General features: G+C 44.0%; 1 protein-coding gene across 4 annotated transcripts in view; it reads left to right on the forward strand.

The window, feature by feature from the left end:
- CNBD1 (cyclic nucleotide binding domain containing 1) overlaps window positions 1-7,380 on the forward strand; it is a 275,403-nt gene extending 268,023 nt beyond the window's left edge. For all 4 annotated transcript variants that reach the window (XM_053313410.1, XM_053313411.1, XM_053313413.1 and 1 more), the window contains one exon: window positions 6,215-7,380. In XM_053313410.1, the coding sequence (XP_053169385.1) occupies window positions 6,215-6,352 (138 nt within the window). In that variant the 3' untranslated portion in view covers window positions 6,353-7,380. The remainder of the gene's footprint in view (window positions 1-6,214) is intronic.
- Window positions 7,381-18,167: the final 10,787 nt, after the last annotated feature.

An 18,167-nucleotide genomic window follows, 5' to 3' on the forward strand; every position in this document is an offset into this window, starting at 1 on the left:
CTTTTTCCCCTCCTCCTCTCCTTCCGGTCCTAGTGATCAGATTGTAGCCACCCATGGTCTTAGGATGCTGTTGTTTAATGCCAGATCTGTCTCTAATAAATCTTCTTCCATCTTTGATCTCCTTCTGGATGAACAGGCAGATTTGGCTTGCATCACTGAGACCTGGTTAGATCCAGATGGGGGTGATCCCCTTACTGAGATGTGTCCACCTGGCTTCTCTGTGTTTCATCATCCCCGAGGTCACGGTCGGGGTGGTGGTGTCGCGGTGATTTTTAAAGAAGATCTTATGTTGATCAGGGGCCAGATCCCACAGGTGACGGGGTGCAAATGTCTTTCTGTAAGTCTGGGTTGACATGACAAACTTGGGCTTCTCCTGGTTTATCGACCTCCTCGTTGTCCGTCTGCTGCCCTTTCCAAGCTCCTTGATTTGGCATCAGGCCTGGTGATTACACCCCCTAGACTTATGGTTCTGGGGGATTTCAATCTTCCAGCTCCTGATGGGGGTTCGATGGTTCGGGAGTTCCTGAGCTCTATGGCTACCCTGGGCTTGTCTCAGACCTTTTCGGGCCCAACTCATGTGGGTGGACATATCTTATACTTGGTTTATCTTTTGGGACAATGGCAGGCAGATCTGGTAACGGAAAATATTGTCATCTCTCCCCTGCCATGGTCCAATCATTTTCTGATTAATATGCAGATTGCAGCGGCCCTCTGTTTCTACCGGAACAGCACTACAATGCAAGGATGGTCCGCCCGAGGCGCCTCATGGATCCTTTCGGATTCCAGGAGGCGCTTGGGGACATTCCTTGCAATCTGGTAGGCGTTTCTCCATCACAGCTCATGGAATCTTGGAACATCGAGGCCACGAGGGCATTAGATGAAATTGCTCCCAAGCGTCCTCTTACAGTTTGTGGATCCAGGCTCCCTTGGTTCTCGAAGGAGCTTAGGGAGATGAAACATACCAAAAGATGCTTGGATCGCTGTTGGAGGAAAACTGCTGCCGAAGATGACCGAATACAACTACATGCTTCTATTCGGGAATAATCTAGGACGATAAGAGTGGCGAAATCCTTCTATTTCTCTGCTCTTATCGCATCAGCTGACTCTCGTCCAGTGGCCTTATTTCGGATTACCCGCTCCCTTCTTAGGAGAGAGGAGCCGGTAGATGTTCAATCTGGCTGCTGTGATCAATTTGCTCAATTCTTTGCTGATAAAGTCACCCACCTTCGTCTACAGTTGGACTCTACTTCTTCAGGATCTGATCAGATAGAGGAGATTCCGCCCTGTGATGTTATATGGGACACCTTTGAGTTGGTTGAGGATATGGACACGATTCTCTTGGGTATGTTGCTTGGACTCTTGTCCCTCCTGGCTGGTTAGAACAGCTGGTGGGAATGTTAATTCTTGGCTACGGGAGTTGTTTAACTCCTCGTTAAGTGAGGGTTTCGTACCAGCAGCCCTTAAAGAGGCGATAGTTCACTCTCACTTGAAGAAACCCTCCCTGGACCCTGAGGTCCTTGACAACTATGGGCCAATCTCCAACCTCCCTTTTGTAGTGAAGGTGTTAGAGAGTGTTGTATGTGCCCAGCTTGAGAGGGTCTTAGAGGAAACTAGTTATCTTAATTCTTCTCAGTCGGGTTTCAGGCCTCGGCATAGCACAGAGACAGCATTGCTCGCTCTGGTAGATGACCTTCTTCGGGACCTTGATGAGGGTAGTGTCCCTCTCTTGGTCCTTTTAGGTTTCTCAGCGGCTTTTGACACTATCGATCTTGCTATCCTCCTTGACCGCCTACGTGGGTTGGGTATCGGGGGGCACTGTCTTACAGTGGTTCCATTCTTACCTTAGCGGGCATGTCCAGACGGTATGCATTGAGGACAGATGCTCTGAACCATGGCCACTCCTTTATGGAGTTCTCCTGGGTTCAGTTCTTGCCCCTGTCCTCTTTAACATCTATATGGAGCCACTGGGACAGATCATTTCCCAGTTTGGGGTGAGATTTCATCAATACGCTGATGATACTCAGTTGTATATTGCCATCCCAGACCATTCTGGAGATGCTGTTTCTGTGCTTACTCGATGCCTGGAAGCTGTTAAGGTTTGGATGAATCAAAATAAGCTCAGACTGAATCCCATCAGGACTGAACTACTCTTACTCAGCCCTTGTACCGGCCAACAGCTGGATGTGAACCTTGTTTTAGATGGGGTGGCGCTGCCCCAAAAAGAGCTTTTACATGACTTGTGGGTCCTTTTGGATTCGCACCTCCTGCTTCAACAGCAGGTGGAGGCTGCAGCCAGAAGTGCCTTTGCCCAGCTCCATCTGATTAATCAATTACACCCTTACCTTGATCGGCAAGCATTAATGATGGTGACTCATGCCCTTGTTATCTCCCGCCTAGATTATTGTAATGCCCGCTATCTAGGGTTATCTTTGAGGACAATTGGAAAGCTACAACGGGTCCAGAATGCAGCAGCTCGTTTACTTATGGGTGCTAGAAAATATGACGGGGTAACACCTCTCCTGCAGTCATTGCACTGGTTGCCTATTCACTACCGAGTTCAATTTAAGGTCCTGGTTTTGACCTGCAAAGCCTTTTGGGGTTTGGCACCTGTCTACCTACAGACCCTCCTCTCCCATCCAGTTACATCCCGTCTGGTCAGATCTGGTCAGATGGCCCTTTTGTCTGTCCCCAATTTCCGAGAGGTTCGGGGAACTAGAACCCGTGAAAGGGCTTTCTCGGTTGCCGCCCCACTTCTCTGGAATTCCCTTCCCCTGCAGATTCGCTTAGCTCCTTCTTTGTCAATTTTTAAATCTTTATTGAAGAGTTTTCTTTTTCACCAAGCTTTTACCCTGTAGTTTATCTATTCCACCTCCCCTGTTAGTTACTTTAGTTTTATTTAGAATGTAATTTTAATGCTGTCTTGTTTTGCATGTTTTTGTACACCACCCAGAGTCTTTTGAGGGGGTGATACATCAACTAACTAACTAACTAACTAACTAACTAACTAAATAAATAAATAAATAAATAAATAAGACAAGATACAACCAACACAGGGGAAAAAGAAAGGGGGTTGGGGGACTCTTCTTCTATGGATATATATCTTGTGCTTCAAAGCATTAACAATTCATTAACATTCAACCAAATAGCTGAAAATTCCTCTTCTTTACCTTTCTATCCGAAAAACACTAGTTCAGATGCTGACAAGGAACTCTTTTCAGTTATCCAAAGTTGTAGTTCAGGAGTAAATTTGTCCTTCCAGTGTTGTAGTATAATCCTTTTGGCAACTCGCCCCCCAATTATGAAGAATTCACAATTCTTGATGTAATGCTAGATTCCATATGCTGGGGATGTACCCCAACAAAACATGAATGTCTTTGACAGGCAATGATTGCTGCAATGTAATGTTAACAAACTTATGGATTTCAAGCCAAAATGGCTCAATAACCAGACAGTACCAAACCATATGCATAAGAGTATCCTTGTACAGATTACACCTACAGCATCTAGAAGTCTGCAGTCATCCCTTGCTGAACATTCTCTGAGGTGTCCAATAAACACAGAATAAAAGTTTCTGTTGTATTAGCCACATTATGAGATCCAAAGAGGCATGTTTCACTGCCTTTAAAGAAACACATCATTGATTTAATAAGTAAGGGTATTCTAGAGAGGAGAGCTGGTCTTGTGGTAGCGAGCATGACTTGTTCTCATAGCTAAGCAGGGTCTGCCCTGGTTGCATATGAATAGGAGACTTGATGTGTGAGCACCGCAAGATATTCCCCTCAGGGGATGAAGCCGCTCTGGGAAGAGCAGAAGGTTTCATGTTCCCTCCCTGGCTTCTCCAAGATAGGGCTGAGAGCGATTCCTGCCTGCACCTTGGAGAACCGTGCAAAATGTAGGAACAGAGGGGCCACAAAAAATGTGCCAGAAATTGCAAACACACAAACTGTGCTACATACAAAGATCAAGGATCTTAGGTACGTAGTTCGGAAACTTCAATTGGTTCAGAATGCGGCAGCCAGATTGGTCTCTGGGGCAACCTGGAGAGACCATATTATGCCTATTCTGAAACAATTTCACTGGCTGCCGATATGTTTCCGGGCAAAATACAAAGTGCTGGTTATTACCTTTAAAGCCCTGAATGGCTTAGGCCCAAGTTACCTTAGAGAGCGCCTTCTTATGTGTGATCCCCACCGCACATTAAGGTCATCTGAGGAGGTTTGTCTCCAGTTACCACCAGCTCGTCTGGTGGCGACTCAGAGGCGGGCCTTCTCTGTAGCTGCTCCGGGGCTGTGGAATGTGCTCCTTGCAGAAATCCGCAATTTGAATTCTCTATTAGCCTTCAGGAGAGCCCTTAAAACATATTTGTTTGGCCTGGCTTCCCAGGGTTTTTAAATCTGTTTTAATATTCTAACCCAATTTGGGGGCTTTCAATCACTGTAATTGTTTAATTGTTGTTTTAAAATGTTTTTAAATTGTTAATTGTTGTTATATTGTTTTTAATTTGTTTTTAGCTCTTTATTGTTTTAGTGGTTTGTTTTAATTGTAAACAACCGCCCTGAACCATTTTGGAAGAGCGGTATATATAAATCAAGCAAATAAATAAATAAATGGAATTTCAGAAACTGCAGTTGTATCAGGATCAAAGAGCCCTGATAGTAAATGATTTAAACACTTGATAATGACCCAGATCCATGAACAAAGGATGAACCGACCACCTGCCAAAATATCAGTGGGGTCAAATGATTTTCAAGCTATGTCCAAAGCATGACTGAAACCTGGGACTCATTGTTCCACATTGAGACTGAAGACAGAATAAATGCCCAGTTATAAGCCTGAAAATGCGGAAAGTTAAATCCACCTTTTTCAATAGGTAGCTGAAGTTTACAAAGCGAAAATCTGGGCAGGTGTCTTTGCCATAAGAAGTCATTAATTTATAAACTTGCTTAAAATATGATGAAGGTATAAGAATTGGAAGACCTCTTAAAATATATATGAGCCTTAAGCGTTAGATTTTTCTTTAGGGGTGCTGTGCCCACGATGCCCCTACAGAGGAGCCACCACTTATTCTGTGTCCCTCCCCACAAGTACTGTGGTTGGAAGGGAGATGAACTAATCAGATGCTTGAGGCAGCTGCAAGCCTGTGCCATTGAAGAAGAATTGCCCATTGCATTATTGCTCCCTTCCACAACCCCTGCAATGTTTACTATGGCACCTCACCAGATTTGAAGATGAACACATTGTGAGACATTATCAGCAACAGAGGAAAGCATGTAAACTGCCATCTGATCATTGGATGGAGTCTGATAAGGAAAATATTGTATTGGGTGGTGCCAATATTAGCAATTTTGCATCAAAAGCAATATGATGCAAAATATTACCAATGGGCTATGTTACCAAAAGCGCTACTAAAGCCATGGTCTACAGTATCTGTACAATTTACAGAACCTGGACTGAACTTCAGGTTATTGACATATATCCATCTCACTAGTGATTCCAAACAATGATGCGGAAGGTTCCACTGCCATCACCGGTTTTGCAAAGGAGAAGAGAGATAATTGAGTGTGCTGATGAAACTGTATCACCTATCCCCAGCTGAACTTTCCCATTGTTTCCAGTGATCTTAATAGGCATGGGGACTGATAGACCAGGGTAAACAGGAAATATCTCTTGGGGGGGAAACAGAAGCCCCCCACCCACAACAGTCTAAAACCTACCACAATCAGATGACCACCTGGTTGAGCTACTTCAGTACTAAGTCAGAATTTACCCATGATGGTTGTATAAATATATTAGAAACAGATTTTGAAAAGTAATTTATTTTTTCATTGATTTCTCCTAATAGAAAACTGAAAAACATGTCTTTTTGAAAGAGATAATTTCCATCAGCTGCAGTCCATTCTTAAAACAGTATGAATCAATAATGGTAAAAAATGATATTCCAATGACTTGCATTCTTAAGTGAATGGAGTTACTTACTGACATGCAGCACAACCATCAGTTTGCATTTCTGTATCCATCATTCAAATGTGTTTTCACAAATTTGCACAAGAGCACAATTGTGCAATTGTGCAAATGCTTCATTGAAATGCCCACAGAAGTTTGTGCTGTATGTCAGCCACTGGGATTTAGCCTGTGAGTCATCTGAGTTCTGCATTTCTAATAGATATTGGATTATCTTGATTTCAATATTTAACACTTTTCTTCCTGTTATTAGGACATGATACTGAAAGAAGTATTGTTTTACAATGGAATTATCCCTGGTGTTGGAAAATGGGTCCATGAACCAGTTCCCTTCCGAAAGGATGAGAAAAAGTATCAAGTATACCCCCATGTTGCTTCTTATAGAACATGAGTGTAGAACAAAATGGAGACTTTGGTGAAAGTCAGCAGTTTATCCATTGCTGTTTTCTCTCTCTGCTCTTGCTGTTCCTCCACCTCTTCCAAATTACTTCCATCTTTCAATTGTTTCTTTCAATAGCCCAGCATGCCTCTGTTGATGATTTATTTTTGGTATCTTTTCCTTTGTCCAAATCCTCCTGGTTCTTATATTGTAAATACTTTAATATTTTTATTTCAGTTGGGGGAAAATTAGAGGAAACTTTAGCCATTATTATTTCTGCATCACAAAGAAAGCATATTTAATTAGCCACCTTTCCTTTTAAGAAGGCAACAGTAAAGGACAAAAGGAATAAATCCGTACATATGAAAGTACGCTGATACACAATAAGGTTAAGTTATTCTATGGATTAATGATATGGAAAGGTTTCTTTTGATTAAAAGGCAACATGAATAAAAGGTCAAATAGATCTGAAATGTTTGTTCATCAGTTAGGTAAATTGGTCAGGTGATCAAAGGAAGGTTTCTAATTTCATTGCTTACATGACTGGATGTGCTCACATTACTGCATACTGGTGGTAAGGGCGAAGCAAAACACAGCACAATGATGCTAGTTGGTGTGTTAAACTAGATGTTATAAGAAAGAGGAGAGAATGTGAGACAGACCCAATCATCTTTTCTGACATCTAATTGTTGCCTTAGGCAAGTGAACCACATTTGTCTAGTCTCCTCGCTCCTGGACCACCAATGCTGTTGGAAAAATTTGGCTTTTGCAGGGGGGTGAAAGGAATCAGTTCATTACTATTATGCTTCATGTCTCTCCTGCTGGTCTGTTTTAATTTTTTTTTAATTCTGCTGGACCTGGTATTATTTTTTCTTTCCTCTTGCTTTTTAATTATTGTTTTAATGGCATTTTGCTTGTTTATGTTTTAAATATGTCCTTGATATTTCTTTTGTCATCTGCTTTGGATGTTGTAAAAACAGAAAGTAGGTTATACATGTTTATAAATGAAATACACAAATAAAGCACACCATGTTTGTTTTTTTGTTTGTTTATCATATTTCTATACCACCTGACATACATTCCTAGGTGGTAAATGTTGTTGTATTTACGAGGGAAGCGGCTATAAAACACATGTGCTGCCGAAGGAGGCAAAATCCCCCAGCTCTGTTTGTAATTCTAACTTGGAGAGAAATTATTTTCCAGTGCCAAAAGTGGTGACCAGGCACAGTTGCTGCATGGGCACAACGTTTCCACTGAAACTTTCCAAAAAAGAGATTGGATCATACATCTGTGACTAAAGCCTTACAGATTCAAAGCTTCCATTCAGAGGTTTATCTCAGACATGACTGTAAGCCATTGGCTAGTTGGCACAGCCACCCCCACCCCAAATCTCTTTTGTCCTATATTTATTCTCACACATCAACCTTTCCCATTTGGAGGTGTTTTAGGATGTGTCATCTCCCTGACTCTGACGGCTGTCCAGAAATACCTATGGACCATTTCTAATAATCTGCTTAACAAAAAGATGGCCAGCCTGTCTTCAAACCCCCATTCTTGATTTCTTTTTGTCATCTTCTGTCCAAATGATATGGAGGAAATAGCTGATTTTAATTTATTTTTTTAATGTGAACTGGCCATTAATTATTCTGATATTACATTTGCACATGTATTTGGATTCAGGACTAATTTGGGCAAGTTACTCCAAGTGTTTGAAATGTGATATAAGAAGTGCTCTCAGTAGTGGATTAAAATATCTTCCCCCCCCTCCACCGCAACTCTAATTTTGGGATTTCCTCCCCTCCTTTTTTTGAAATACAAGAGAAACAACTAAATAGAGAAGTTGTGGACAGTGTGATAAGATTCAGCATTGTCTAGAAAAATGTCCCTGTGTGGTGACAGTGTTGACTTCAAATGTGTGGCTTTCAGTCAGTGCTCAGACACCAAGCAAACACTCCAGTTTGTGAGATGAAGAGTGGGCAAGTGCCCCTTCCCCACCTCTAAATGACTGCATGATGCAGGACACTCTGCGAAAAGTCTATTTGTGTGACAGACCCAATTTGCATTGTATTGCCCCCTTTTTAAAGAGGGAGGAACAGTATGAAGTGGCCTATCATACATCCACAACTACACAGCCCCATATATGCACATCCACAATACACATTCATCATACAGAAGAACAGCCCTGCTGGATCAGGCTCAAGGCCTATCTCGTCCAGCATCCTGTTTCATACAGTGGCCCACCAGATGCCTCTGGGAAGCCAACAGGAAGGTGGTGAGGGCATGCCCTCTCTCTTGCCGTTGATCCACTGCAAGTGGTATTGAGAGGCATGGTGCCTCTGAGACTGGAGATGTCCCACAGCCACAAGACTAGTAGCCATTGATAGGCCTGTCCTCCATGAATTTGTCTAAGCCCCTTTTAAAGCCATCTAAGCTAGTGGCCATCACCAAATCCCATGGCAAAGAATTCAATAGATTAATTATGTGCTGTGTGAAAAAAGGACTTTGTCAATCCTAAATTTCCTGACCTTCAGTTTCATGGGATGGCCCCTGATTCTAGTGTTGTGTGTGTGAGAGAGGAAATTCCCTCTGTCCACCCTCACCACTGCATGCATAATTTTATACACCTTGATCATGTCTCCCCTTAGTTGCCTCTTTTCCAAGGTAAAGAGCCCCAGATGCTGTAGCCTAGCCTTATAAGGAAGATGCTCCAGGCCCCTGATCATCTTGGTTGCCCTCTTCTTCACCTTTTCTAGTTCTACAATATCCTTCTTAAGATACGGTAACCAAAGCTGTACACAGTATTCCAGATGTGGCCGCGCCATCAAATTTTAAAAGGGCATTATAATATTAGCATTTTTATTTTCAATCCCTTAATAGAGAAAGATGAAAATACAATTTGTTATCAAGTTTGCCAGATCTTCCATGTACCAACTGGCTAATAAACCCCATGTTTTAGAAGGAGTAACTACTCCTGTTGTCATTTTCCCCTAATCTACAGTACAAGTATCAAGTATCCATACTGAATAAAGTCACCCTTCAAGAGGTGAAGCTCCGAGACAAATGGCACCATTTAAATAATTGGCTTATACATGCATTTAACATTGGAGCATTGTCTTATAAAAAGACATAATGCAACACTGCAATGAAAAAGTACAACACTGGTACCTCATAGGATCATAGGAAGCTGCCATATACTGAGTCAGACTATAGTTCCATCTCGCTCAGTATTGTCTACACAGACTGGTAGCAGCTTCTCCAAGGTTGCAGGCAGGAGTCTCTCTTAGCCCTATCTTGGAGAAGCCAGGAAGGGAACTTGGAACCCAGTTGCTCTTCCCAGAGTGGCTCCATCCCCTAGGGGGAATATCTTACAGTGCTCACACTCAGAGGCGTAACCACAGGGGGGGGCAGGCAGGGCACATGCCCTGGGTGCCACTGCAGGGAGGGTGCAGAAATGCCACTGACCCACCCCCATCCCCACCACCCGCCCCCTCCCCCACAGAATCAAACCATCAAACACCCCAAGGCACATCTCCCAGGGCCCCAAAAAATCAAACTGTCGGGAGTGAGGTTGCTGGGCGCCCCAGTCATGGTGAGTGCTCAGCTCCGGGAACCTGCCTGTCTGCCTGCTGAGTGCACCCACCGTGAGATCTCCGCTGCCGGTCGAAGCACATGTCACGTGAGTCGTGACACACAAGTGATCAGCTGCACGCTGCTGGGACGAAAGGAGAAGAGCACGTTGATGGGGCAAGAGGAGAAGAGTGTCTGTTTGCTGCCTAGCTGCTCCTTTGTCTTGACAGGATCCTTTTTTGCCCAATAAAGTGTGTTTTCCAGCTCCAAGATGTGTGTGTATTTATTTATTTATTTGATTAAAAAAATAAGTTTACCCGGGGTCGGGGGGCGGTGAGAAGGAAAAACACATTAACTTGGGGCACACATGCTTTTGCTGGGATGTGGGGCGGGGGGCAGTGGCTGGCGTGGGTGACCTGACCTCACCACGCTGACAGTTGAAGAGGCGGTGGCAGCCTGCCCCAGCCCTTTCCCTTTCCCCCTAGCCTGAACCGGATATGTCTCTGTGGTTTTTAAAAAAAGTTTTTTCCCTTCAGATTTGGGGGAGGGAGGGGGAAGTTGAGGGAAACGGGTTGGCTGGCTTGCGTGCGTGCTCACGAATCAAAATGGTGGCCGCCAGCCCCCCTTGTTATGTTAAATCCAATGTAAGTCCCTGCCAGCTCGTCTGTGTCTCTCTTGGGGGTGGAGTAGGCGGCGGCACGGCTTGGGGCGCTGGGGAAAGGGCCCCTGATTCTCAGGCTGTGGCAATAGCAGCAGCGTGTCCCAGGGGCACTCCCCTCCCCATGGCTGGCTGGCAGGCAGCCGCAGCACCTCGCGAGAAGGAAGTAGCTCGGATGTGGCTAAGAGCAGTCTCAAAGTTCTCTCTCTTCTCTTCCGTCCCTCTCCCCTTTGTGTGAGAAAGCAGAGAAAACAATAGCGTCATTCGTCCCCCCTCCCTCCTCTTATCAAGGGTTAATCTGCAATGCTGGCTAGACGTGATTGCAGGCTGATAATGACAGCCTCCTAGGAAAGAGGGACTGAGTTTGCATGTGAGGGGGAGAGAGTCACTCAGGGAATCATTTTGAAAACCGGCGAGCAGGGGTGTAGCTATAATTGAACGAAAGGGTTCAAAGAACACAGGCCCCCAGCTCCTGAGGGCCCTCCTGCTGCACTCCTCCCTATTTTCTCCATTATCTCCCTCACTCTGGGGGGCCACCAGAGAGAGGGATGAACACGGGCCCTCTCTCCCCTAGCTAGACCCCTGCCCAGGAGAGAAGAAGCAAAACTTTCTTTTCATGTTCCTCCTGTGCTGGTGGGTCGTTATTCATTCATTGTTGCTGTAACTGGCAACTAGTGAGATCTGTTGTTTGCAAGGGGTCAGTTTTCCTTTCATTCCTCCCCCCCTCCACTTTGGCTCCTTTCTCTTTCTCTTTCCCCCTCCTCCCTCCCTGATCTCTGTTTCCGTACTTCCCTGCTATGCTGCAACACGCACCCCCCTCCCACATTACCACCACAATCCGACCCCATCTTTTTTGCTTTCTGGCTGTTCCTTACCAGCCTTTTGTTCACCTCCCAAAGATCTGCTGGGGGGAAAAGAGAGCCCACGAAAAGGAGAAGGGGGGGAGAGAGGGAGCGTGAAAGGAAGGAGAGGCAAGTAGGAGGACAGAGTGTTCCAGCAAACCCCACCCCACATTCCAGACGCCCACCTTGTTGGATGGATAGAAACTCAGTATTAATCACAGGGCTTAGTAACTTTCCCCTTCACCCCCAAACGCTCCACCCTCACACAGCTTGATCAAAATATGCTCCCAGAAGTTGTCTGGTAGTGGATTCAGAAGTTTGTTTTCTCCCCGAGAGAAGTGATGCATTCCATAGTTCACAGGATTTACAAAGGATACCACACCACCAACAAGCTTTTAGGAATGTGTTGCAGGGGTGCTGCTGTTTTTATGAGACATGAGTTTGAGTGTGTAATGGGGAAATTGAGGAAAGTTAATCAAAGGCTTTTCCCTTCCGTTCAGGTGACAATTATCCTGAACATGCTTACTAGAGAGTAAGGCTCAGTGGGATTTACTTCTGAGTAAACATGATTAGGGTGAATGATTTGCGTATTTCCTCCTTTTCTGAATTAGTGCAAGCACATAACTATTCTATTGTGATGTTTTTGGTTGCTTCCTGTAGGATGATTTAGAATGCTTTACCATGTGTGTGTGTGTGTGTGTGTACAGATCAGAAAAGTACAAAAGTGGATGTGTTTCAGTGCCAGCAGGTACAAAATGAAGCATTTGCTAAATTCATTTAATGGGATGGTGAGGATTGTTATGGGATTAATGGGATTATTAATGGGCCAGTGTGTTATGCGCTGATGTGTGTGTTTAGCTTAAAAACTAGATTTTTTTCACACACACCTTCTTTCTCCCTCCCAAATTAAATAGTTGGTTCCTTTTAATAAAGTCTGAACATGCCTGGTTCTAGGGGGCATGTGTTGGAAATGGACATTGGGGATAAATAATTGCTGTGGGGGGTGGGGGTGGTTTTGATTTTTTTTAAAGTATAAATAAATTGAATTACATTAAATTAAATCTTTTTAAAGATTGAGAAACGTGCGTAGAGCTTCCTGATAATCTAGACCAGGGGTCCTCAAACTTTGTTCCCCAGATGTTGTTGGACTACAACTCCCATTATCCCCAGACACAATGGCAAAAGACAGCGGGTGATGGGAGTTGTAGTGCAATAGCAGATTCAGGAGTGGGAAACCGGTTCTACAGAGCTTCAGAAGCAGTGGAAAACTCCCGCCAATCTTTTTAGTTCATTTGTACTGGCAAGGCTTTCAACTAGGGGTGTGCATTTTGGAATTTTCTTGTTTCGATTTGTATCTGAATCGAAACACCCCCATTTTGTTTTGTACCCAAATTTTCTGAATCCGAATCAGCCCTGTTTTGTTTTGTAGCCGAATTTTCCGAATCCGAATCCGAATCGATTTGGATCAATTTAAAAAGGGTCCCAGGGCAAAAAGAGTGGGTGGTGGTGGTAGTGTCCAATGGGTGGAAGCTACCACCCAAATTTCAAAGGAATTAGGCAAAGGGCTGATTTTTTGTGAATTTTTTAATTTTACACATCTTTAAGCGTTTTCCCATAGGGAATAATGGGGATTCCAGCAAATGTATCGCTTCAAATCAAGGGGAAAGGGATGACCCAGCGGAGTGTGATGGGTGGTAGTGCCCAATGGGGGCAAGGAAACTCAAAAGACTTAGAAACATAGGAAACTGCCATATACTGAGTCAGACCATTGGTCTATCTAGCTCAGTTTGTCTTCACAGACTGGCAGAGGCTTCTCCAAGGTTGCAGGCAGGAATCTCTCTCAGCCCTATCTTGGAGAAGCCAGGGAGGGAACTTGAAACCTTCTGCTCTTCCCAGAGTGGCTTCATCCCCTGAGGGGAATATCTTGCAGTGCTCACACATCAAGTCTCCCATTCATATGCAACCAGGGCAGATCCTGCTTAGCTACAGAGACAAGTCATGCTCAACCACAAGACCACTTCTCCTCTTCATTGGGCAAAGGGCTGATCTTTTGTGAATTGTTGAAGTTTACGTGTCTTTTAAGATTTCTCCCATAGGGAATAATGGAGGTTACAGCAGCCCCATAATTCCACTTGGGGGGCACTGGGGTTTCCCAGAGTGAGGGGTTGTGTAGTGCACACAGGATGCCAACCACCTCCATACCCACAAGCCCTTGGGGTACTGGGTTTTGTGTTTCTGAGGTGTTCATTGTAGATTCTCTGGTAGTATATGAGATTTTCAGTGAAAAACAAGAATCCACTCTCATATGCTACCAGAGAATCTACACTCAGAAAACCACAGAAACAACAGAACCCAGCACCCCATGGGTTAGCAACCCTTCCCCTGGCCAATGTGGGGTCAGTAAAGAGCGGCAAGAAGCAAAAGAGCCAATGGGAAACAAGGAGGGAATTGTCAGCAGGTCAGCCCATGATTTGGGTCACCGATCAGAAGGCTGGAAGGGTGGGAAATTCAAAGAGATGTCAAACACAAAATGGAGACTTACTCAGAGATCAACACAAAATGGAGGTCCGAAACGTTTTGTAGCCGAAACAGGGACATTTTGTTTTGTATACAAAACTTTTGGCTCTGGAAAATGGGTGTTTTGTTCTGTCTACAAAACACCCGAAACAGGCTGTTTTGGGTACAAAACGTTTTGTGTCCGAAACGTTTCGCACATCCCTACTTTCAACTTGGTTTCCCCCGCGTTGATTTTTCACCTATGCAAGTGTATATTTGAGGTTTCTATGGGGAAACGCATTATTGTTCAGTAATGAAAATATGTTTTAAATGTTTTGACAGTGTGAAAACTGTTATCAGGAGATATATCTTGGCAGTGTGAAAACTGTTACCAGGAGATATCTCTTCGTCTTAAAATGTGAAGAACAAGCCTTATTTAAAAGTTGGAAAAGATTTAGGGTATGTAAATAAGCTGATGTGGATACCAAATTAGCTTCTATGCTGAAAAATAATAAACAGTTTTAAAAATTGTTTTAATTATGTCAATGTTTTAATGCTAATATTATGGTAAAATACAAGTTTTCTGAAAGATGCATGTCAGATGGGGGGGGGGCGCAATTTCAGTGCTTGCCCTAGGCGCCATTTTCCCTAGTTATGCCCCTGCTCACACTTCTGTTCTCCCTTTCATATGCAACCATGGTGGACCCTGCTTAGCTAGGGGACAAGTCAAGTTTGCTACCACACAAGACCAGATCTCTTCCATTAGACCTCAAACCAGATTCCAACTGATACTAAATATTGTACAGGAAAACCTTGGTATCTGCAGGTGCTCCATTCCCATCTAGTGCTGTGGATACCAAAACCACAGATACTGGTAATTGGGGCTACGGAAGCGTGGGGGTTAGGTTCCTAAGGGGGGGGATATCAGACTAAAATGGTGTGTGTTCTTTAAAAAAAATAGAAATTGACTAGGAAATGACCAAAAATCGGGCAAAAATGGCTTAAAAACTTTTACCATTTAAAATAGTTGCAGATGGCGGTGGAGGCAGCCACAGCAGAGGGGACTGGGTCAGAGGCAGTTCATTGTACCCTCCAAAATTGCCACAGATGTTGGGAGAGGTGGCTGGCTGCAACAGCAGGAACTGCAGAGGAGGAGGTCTGCAGACCCTTTCCTGCAAAATCACTGGAAGCGGCCACAGCAGCAGGGACCACGGCAGGAGCAGCAATGGAGACTGCTTCTCCCTCCAAGCCTCTCCTCCAACCAACCATGTGGAGTTGTCTGGAGTCCAACGGGGATACAAATCCCCTTTGTCATGAAGTCCCTCTCATCACACAATTCATGGTGCTCAAGGTGAAAAATAGTAAGGTGTGTCTGCTCATCTGCCTCACAAGTCTGAATGTTGGGCAAGTGTAAACGATCAAACCAGGTATCAAAATTCTCACAGATGGGACTAGGAAGGCATTGCAAACTTGCATTGGCTGGCAGCAATCTGAGTGGACCCAGGCTAGGACAAAGAGTGAAGATAGGTCCCCCCTCACCTTCTCTCCTGTGAGGGGGAGAACAAAGAGCAAGCTGTCATGCAACCAGTGACCACCCCTCCCTCAGAGACCCAGGAAGATTTGTTCCCCACCCCCATTCAATTATAGGTACACCCCTGATTTGGAGAGTCTTGTTTTATGCCATGAAACTGGACTAAATGCCCTTCAGGTCTCTTTCTGCCCCTACGGTAGAATGTGTCTAAGAGCTGACTCAGTCTTCGCAGTAGATAATATGGAGCCCTCCTACAAAAGACATCCTCCTCTCTTTTAAGTTTGAAGGGCACATGCTTCTAGAATTCAGTGTCTCCCTTTAACTCAATCAGTCAGTCATTGTTTATTCAGCCTTGCCTATTAACTTTAACATAAAATCAATAAAAGCATAGGTAAAACTGCCAGCATTACAAAAAAGGAGGAAATTTAAGCCATAAACAGTGCCTAATATTACTTCCATAACAAGCCACAAGAATTAGTGAGGTAAGCAAAAGTAGCAACGGACTGAAGAATCATTGTACATCTATTACCTAACAGAAAAATTGATTTCTCACTCTATGACAAATAGGTAAATTAACTCTCTCTGAAAGCAGGGATGATCCTCTCTTTATTTTCAGGATCATCCCTGTTTTTATTTATTTTAAGTTCACACTCAAAAATACTGGGCAGCATCCTAATACTTTTTATTTATTTTATTTTTTCCAAATTTGTAGACCATCCCAAATTTCTGTCTCTGTGTGGTTACATGAATGGAAGATATTTTGCACAAGGAAGAGAAAAAATATTTCTGAAAAAACAAAAACAAAAACCCTCTTTTTGTAGCCCCTCCCCCAAATCTGCTCCTGAGAGTTCCTCAACTCTCAGGGACAAAGTTTAGGGGCATACAGAGGACTGCAGAAGGAAGGACTCTCCAGGGACATCATCCCTTTCCCCCTGCATATTTGTGGAACATCTTTCAACTGCATAGGTATTACTGTGGATGCTGCCCATAATTCTGTGGATGCTGCCCAGGATCCTCAAATTGATTTTAACAGAGCCAAATACATTTACTTTGAAGGAACTCATCAAGCTCACCCAGACAACAATTAGCATGTCATGCCAGCATTGTGAACCCAATGAGGTGACTCTTAACTGTGAAGAAAGGCTCTGACTCTGATAGCACTCAAATACAGAAAGCCCCATTGGACATATCAAGGCTGTGTGAAGCAGCCTCAGTTTGATTCAGTGGCCACGTCAGTCTTTGGAGCAACTCTTAATTTGGTTTGAGCTTTGGAGTGGTGAACTGATTTGATTCAGGTCAAACTACTACTTCAGCCAATTTTGATTGCATCACCTCTCTCCGATGTCCTCCCCAAGGTAGGCATAGCTGCAGTGACACAATGAGTCCTTTCGCATGATCCATGAGAAGGGCTTGAAGGGGCAAGGGGAGGAAGCCTCAAAAAGCTTACCTTCCCCACAGATGATCCTCTCCTTGTTGCTGGGTGAGAGAGTCACCCGCCCAGATGATTGGCAGCTTCTGCCGGCAGCAGGAAGGTTTGGGGGTCCCTGGAACTCCAATAATATATCATGATAGTGCTTTATGGGAGTGCTTAAAAGACTTTCAGCTCTACAACTGTTACTACTACTACTGCTGCTGCTGCTGCTGCTGATGATGATATTTAAATATCACTTTTTACTAATGGCAAAGCAATGTACATAGAAAAATAAAGAAATAATAAATAAGACGATTCCCTGTCCCCAAAGGCTCACAATCTAGAAAAAACGTCTCACAGTCTAAAAAAAGAAACATAAGATAGACACCAACAACAGCCACTGGAGGGATGCTGGGGTTGGAGAGAGCCAGTTGCTCTCCCCCTGCAAAATATAAGAGAATCACCACTTTGAAAGGTGCCTCTTTGCTCACTTAGCTGCGGAATCCTACAATACTCACTGACAAGAGGAAGTACTTTTCCACACAGCGCATAATTAATCTATGGAATTCTTTGCCATGGGATGTGGTGATGGCCACTAGTTTGGATGGCTTTAAAAGCGGCTTAGATAAATTCATGGAGGACAGGTCTATCAGTGGCTACTAGTCTGGTGGCTGTGGGCCATCTCCAGCCCAGAGGCACAATGTCTCTCAATACCAGTTGCCATATTGAATTGGGATGGATTACATCATCACAAACTAGGCCATTGAGGTGTCCCTATGTGTCACTTTGATGACACATACATGCAGAAGCTGGAGAGAGAGTGACGGAGAGTGTGTGAGTAAGAGTTGCCATAGCAACCAAGCATGGAATATTCAGGGAGGGATTTAAACAATGTCAGTTGGTGACAGTTGGAGCTGGGTATTAGGAGAGAGAGGTTGGATAGAACACAGCTGAGAGAGAGACTGATTTTGTGTGGCAACTGAACAAGGGAGATTGTTCAGGGGTTTGTGAGAAACTTAGTTGGTGAATATGTGGAGACTGTAGAACTATCAGTACACTGGTACAGTGCTCTAGAAATCTGTAGTGTTAAGCCTGGGAAAGAAACCTTGAGTAAGAAAGATGCCCAGAATGAAAAACTCCTGGTAACACAAAGGTCTGGGTTATTTCACCAGGTCTGCAAACCAAGTTTAAATACCTCTCTCCCAAGTTATATACCTCCCTAAGTGTTACAGTTATAAAGAAGGAAAAAGCACTGTGAGAGAGTCCAGCAGCTGTCTTATTTTGCAACATTCTAGGGAAATTGATGTGTGCCCTGCCTTGCC

The sequence above is a fragment of the Hemicordylus capensis genome, chromosome 4 (genome assembly GCF_027244095.1).
Source record: "Hemicordylus capensis ecotype Gifberg chromosome 4, rHemCap1.1.pri, whole genome shotgun sequence".
NCBI classification, from domain to species: domain Eukaryota; kingdom Metazoa; phylum Chordata; class Lepidosauria; order Squamata; family Cordylidae; genus Hemicordylus; species Hemicordylus capensis.